The 6,000-nt window shown below is 40.8% G+C and overlaps 1 protein-coding gene across 1 annotated transcript in view; it reads right to left on the reverse strand.

Moving 5' to 3' along the window:
• apbb2b (amyloid beta (A4) precursor protein-binding, family B, member 2b) overlaps positions 1 to 6,000 on the reverse strand; it is a 54,421-nt gene that overhangs the window by 526 nt on the left and 47,895 nt on the right. The window contains exons 14-17 of the mRNA XM_015032266.1: positions 4,683 to 4,770; positions 3,157 to 3,237; positions 2,915 to 3,030; positions 1,478 to 1,657 (exon numbers count right to left, since the gene is read on the reverse strand). Coding sequence (XP_014887752.1) covers positions 1,478 to 1,657; positions 2,915 to 3,030; positions 3,157 to 3,237; positions 4,683 to 4,770 — 465 coding nt within the window. The remainder of the gene's footprint in view (positions 1 to 1,477; positions 1,658 to 2,914; positions 3,031 to 3,156; positions 3,238 to 4,682; positions 4,771 to 6,000) is intronic.

Raw genomic sequence — 6,000 nt, forward strand, 5'->3', positions numbered from 1 at the left:
TGTGTGAGAGAGAGAGAGAGAGAAAGACGGAGAGTCGAGGAGGAAGCTGGACCGGCGCAGGCTGCCGACTGTGATCAATAGTAATGACTAACGATTCTTGTCACCGTCAATCTGCTTCGGAGCGTGTGGGTCTGCGTGTGGCCATATATCCAAAGTTCAGATGTGTGATCAATGGCCTCGCCTGCAGCGAACCAATCTCGTGCGTCAGCCGGTATACGGAGAGGTGCAGCCCGACCCGACGGGCTGGCACAAACTCCACACACTGCAGATGGTGGTTTTGGGTTGTAAACACAGCAAACATAAGGACGGAATAAACACACTGTGAAATCATTGGTGTTCAGTCGTTCACTCTGTATTACTGTAGACAGTTATCACCAATGATGATGATAAGTTAAATAAAAAATATTTTAGAAAATTGCACACAGTGCCTTTCTGTAAGTATTCATATCCCCTTAATGTTGTCAAGTTGTGACTACAAACTTTTTTTTTTTTTCCGTTTTATTTGTTGGACTCTAAATACAATATTTTTGGATCGTGAGAACATGCATTTTTAATTCACTACAGCATTAATAAAATGTTTCCATTGGACCCTGAAACACTGACATATTCAGTGCTGCACCTTAAAATGTCAAAACGAGCTAAATGGCTTTCAATCATTTTTGATATTGATCTGCGCCTTCCTGCTTAAAACGAACGACTATCAGAAGGGAAAAGAAAGTAGGCCCACTTTCAGACGTGAGGTACAAAACGTTATTGAGCATTCGTTATTCCATCAGCAATCAGTCGTTGGTAATTGAGCATCTGTGATTTAACTGTGGATCAACAGGGAAGGATTTCATGTTTAAGGAGGAAAACAAAGCTCACATACAAATTACATGCACAGCCCCATCTGCAACATTAATCAAATTTATATTTAGCCATTATTGTTATGACAGAGCGAGAGTAGAAATAAATAGTTTGTACAGCTAATTACTGTGGGGAAAGCATGGATGGTGCAGTTGTTAACCTGATATGTTGTACTCTTTGAACAGCCCAGTTGTCTGTGTGTGTGTGTGTGTGTGTGTGTGTGTGTGTGTGTGTGTGTGTGCCTGTTAATGCTGCTGGAGATCAGACCAAAGCTAAATAACTATTTTATGCTATTTCACTGTTATGTGTCTATTAGCCTTTATCTCAAACGTCATTGCTGACAAAAAAGATAATTGAATTGATTTCAGTTTCTTTTCAGATTTTAATGCATGCCTTATAAATATTAAATGCAGACATATCAAAGCAATACATTTCTTTGGTGTTAATTAGTGTTAAAGCAGCACATGTAAAGCAGGAGGATAAAAGCACAGGGATTTTTAAACACTGCGCTCTGAGGTTATTTATTCAAAGGGGAGAAGAAATGAAACACAATTTCTGCCTCCAAACTTTAGTTTCGTAATCGTCCTACTTCTTCTCTTCGATTTGTGCGTTCGGGTCCAGTTGGACTCACCATGCAAGCTGCCTGCACGGCTTCGGACACGCTTCCGGCATTGGGCTCACACCAGAAGACGTGGCAGTCGAAGCGATGGCCGCCAGCGTCCATGATGAAGGCAAACGAGTGCACGTCACGGCCGACGCCCATGAAAGACAGGAAGCGAACGCGGCACTCCACCAGCACCTCCTCTTCATCCTGGTCAGAAATATGGGTGAGAGATTCATCAAAAACATTTGATTTGAATAAGACATGAGCACAACCACTGGACCGAGTCGTGCACTTCAACGGCCGTATACATTTATTCAGAAGTTCTCTGACCGTCTTTCACTTTATGTGCAGATTCACAAAGAAATTAGCTGCTGATTAGAATCTGATGATTCAATAAATGTTCAACATTTCTAAGGGGTGAGCACACCATCTGCTGAAATACAATCCTCAGTGGCACGGAGGGATGAAAAGTGAAGCCTGTCCATTTTCAAAATCAATGAGGTGTTCACAATAAAGTCAGAGTTTCAATATAATATATGGAGGATTATAACTGCTTTGTAATAACTTTTTAGTAGGCTTTTACCCTACATTAAACTCATAGCTGAGGTGGATTTTAGTACCCAAGATCAATAAGTGCAGGGAAGTTTGGCGAATGTGAAAAGCAACAAGAGAAGTGACAAAAATATGGGTTACAAATGTGTTTTATATTTTCTTTTCAATGCATTATCTTTTAGAGACCTGTCTGTCTTGCAAGAAAGCAAGCGAGAGCAAGACTCCAGGTGATAACTTTGTTGAACAAAGCGCAGCAAAGTTTTCCTGATTGAACCTTTGTAGTATTTAACCTCTGTCATCGAATAGGCTTCATTTGAAATGTAGCCAGCCTTTAGGAAATCTCAAAGTTCAAGGGTGATCCCTAAAGGCCACTAGCACTACTGCAAGCGCAGAAAAACTTGTTCTCAGTTACTCCTGGCTAAAAGAACAAAGTTCTTGTTTGCAAAAACATTCATGAACCCAGGAAGCTTTCTTTCTCTTGATTGGAACACAAGAGACAGGTTCTGCCTCACAAACAAGCTGTAAGAACTTAAAAACCAGGAACAGAATGACAGTACTTTGTTCTTGCAGCTTTGGGAGAGACAGCGAATTCCTCTGATCTTGCAAAGTATTTATTGGCCTTAATCTGCAGCAGAAAGACGTCATATTACCATAAGCTGTTGGAAAGGTACATTAAATCCTAAAGTAGTGAGCGCTAACAGCTACTTAGACCTCATTAACTCAGCAACGGCTACATCTTATTGCAAGCCTAATCTGTTTTCAGTCTGAGCAAACGACAAAAGATAAAATCAACTCAGCAGCACGAGAAAGTGTCTAACTTGTCTAAGAAGGCGTTTTCTATTTTAAAAAAAAAGCAGCAGAGAAAGAACACAGGAAAGTTTAGCGGTAGCAGTCAAGCAACAGATGTCTGACCTTGTCTTTGCTGATGGTCACAGTGGCATCTGCCACATTAAGGGCCACAGGAGTCCAGTCTTCTCTGTTGGAAGAGCCAATCAGACTGTCAATGGCTCCGTTCAGTATGTCCATGCCTGGAAAAGAGAATATTATAGCAAATCAAACAAGATTCACAAATGAAACCACGTTTGCACCACATGTAACACTGCAGGGAAATTTTGAACTGCATTTGCAGGCACATATGAGTGCGTTACACCGACCTATTGGTCTGGCCACGGGCATCATGCCCAGGTAGAGGACCTGAAACTTCTGAACCAGCTCCGTCTTTGGTGTGGGAAACTCTGCTGGGGAAAATTCATCACAACATTAACAACAGCTTGGAGCAACAGGAAGTGTTTTACAATGTAGTGCATTAAATTGCACCTTTTCCCACCTCAACATTAGGATCTCATGTTTCTGCTGCGATATATTTCAGTGTCAAAACCAGGCTAGAGGTGAAACGACATCACATGACCCAATTCAAACTCAGCACTGCGCGCAAGCAGGGTTTGTTGAGTTTTATTTAATTAGATGAAATAAAAAGCTTCAGTATAACGTTCTTGTAAATTAAGTATTATAAACAAATATTTACTGGAAAAAAGGTGGTAATTCACATTTCTGTCGATATCAAACTGTCAGGAACAGGCAATCAGAGCCAAAGAGGAGGGTGTTAGCGATGCCAATCACACTCATGTACGTGCGCATGAGTGTTGCTCACACCCTTCGTGTCGTTCCAGCTCATAATTGCGGGTTTGCTGCAGAGTCCCCAAATTCTGAGAAAGGGATTTGTAAGTTGTTCAAATGTTGCAGTTTTCTCAGGACTCCCAATGCAGCTTTAATGGGAATTTTCAGTGCACTGATACTTGTGAAACCAGTTATTTTTGTAAAAGTAACAACTGTTTACATTTGTATGTACTGAACAAATGTACTAAAATTAAAAGGTTGGGTTTTTCTAACTTTTTCTGAGAGAAATTATGCTACCTTAATAAAAGATTCAGGGTTTGGGGGGAGGTGGGGTTAGACATTTCTAAACCATTGCCAACGGTTGCCAACAAATGTGTTTGATGAAATGACATGAAAGACTTTCTCCGTCATCTGTCTTGGAAATGCGACAGTGTAAAGAGGAGATGATGCAACACCGAGTCATTATGCTTGTGCACTGGAGCCGAAGCCCTTAAAACCTGCAAGGCGTTGGATAATTTTTCAGAATTTGTAGTTCTGATAAAAAAACCGGATGGGAGCGAGGAAGGACGCTGCTGGGTGGTAAATACATTAGAGTTTAAATGTGTTTACTTTTCTTTTATCGTAATTGTTTGTTGTTGTTTTTTTAATTATTTATTTAGGGAATACAAATGCATTCACCAAATAATGGGCAGCCAATGAATTCTATTTAATTAAAAAGTAATCAACACTTCTGCCAACAGTAGAGCTTAACACAGCATAACCAAAGCAAAGCTTTGTACCCACAGACATAAACGTTGTTATTTAGAGCCACATCAGTGGCGCTTAATGACTCCAACATGACTTGTATTTCTAGCTGCTCTTGTGCTCCTGGTAAAAAAAAACATGCCGCTTTAGCAAAGAATGTTACTGTGAAACATTCACTGTGTTCCCACACTGCCCCAAAGGTGATAACATTTACTGTTTCGTGTCTCTTGCAGAATTCGTTGTCTCTCCACGCACATGCACACACACACACACACACACACACACACACACAGAGGGTGCATATGTTGATGAAGCGCACCTTGTAAAGGGAGGTCCAGCCCTGCCTGCATCCTGTCCTGGAGTGAACCTCCTGCCATGGCTTTGGCATTCTTTCGCTCCGTCATTATCTACGGAAAAGAGAGGATTTTCACACCGAGGCGGAAACGCGCACACATACACAGGAAGAAAAGGAAAGAGGTAATAATGTGTGTGAAAGTGGATGAGAACAGGAGAAGGAGGGGGATGAAAACAATTACACGAAAGAGCACTGAGACTGTCATGGTGTTTACCCAATGAACACAGGGAAAATTAAACGGGTCACAGTTTAAAACTAAAAAGATAAAAGCTTTTCCTCCTGCGCTACAGTTTAAAGAAGTAACGCAACAGAACCAAACAGCTCAGAGAGAGAGAATCATTCACACTTTTTTACTCTTCTATACATCTAAAACACCAGACCTGCGAGCGCAAACGTCTTTAATCACGAGTCTGTCAGATCAGCGGAGCAGCTCAATTGACCCTGCAGTGACCAGTTTGGATATTTTCCAATGTTATACATTAGATATATTTTACTTCCCTTTCCACATCTTGAGAAAAAAAAAAAAAACTCCCCACATTGCTCGCTTCACCACTGCTTCTCTCCCCACAATCCTGCAGTGCATCACTAACACACACCCCATGACCCGCCTCCTCATCTTCCCCTCCAGAAACATTCAGCAACAAGCAGGAACCAAATATGACATCGTCAATGTGGAGTAATTAGTAGTGATGACATTTTACAATAAGACTTAATGCATAAGTGGCCATTTTTTCATATCAACCTCACTGTTATCACCCTATCACTTGTATAAATGCACCTGAAGCCACCTGTGAGGTTGGAAAATCTGCATTTCATCATCCATATGGGGATACCTTTTAGTAATGTACTCCATGTTTGGTTTCAATGCACTGAGTTGGGAGTTTACAATAAATTGGAACAACTGAGTCCCAGATGAACCTATAAAATGTTGCCGTTTCTACTGTGAACTGAACTCGGCTCCAAATAAGATCATAAACATGACTAACATGACATTTAAAGAGCCCCTGCAGGCTACGAATTAAAGCTTCAACTCTGCAAATGTTTTATTGGAACAAACAAACATCTATTAATCCCACATTTGTAGCAGAAACGGTAAAAACAAACGACGGTTCAATTATTAGTATTCTGGCGCCGTTTTAAAATTGATCTATATTCACAAGAAGAACCGCACAGAGTACAGGACGCCTCCTGATGATTGTGTTTGGGTAGAAGAAACAACAAGGATGCCAAACAACCTGAGCAAAGATTTAAAAAAAACAAAACAAAAAAAAAAACAAGTACA

The sequence above is a fragment of the Poecilia latipinna genome, unplaced genomic scaffold (genome assembly GCF_001443285.1).
Source record: "Poecilia latipinna isolate Pla-1442-1.1 unplaced genomic scaffold, P_latipinna-1.0 Scaffold237, whole genome shotgun sequence".
In the NCBI taxonomy this organism is placed as follows: Eukaryota; Metazoa; Chordata; class Actinopteri; order Cyprinodontiformes; family Poeciliidae; genus Poecilia; species Poecilia latipinna.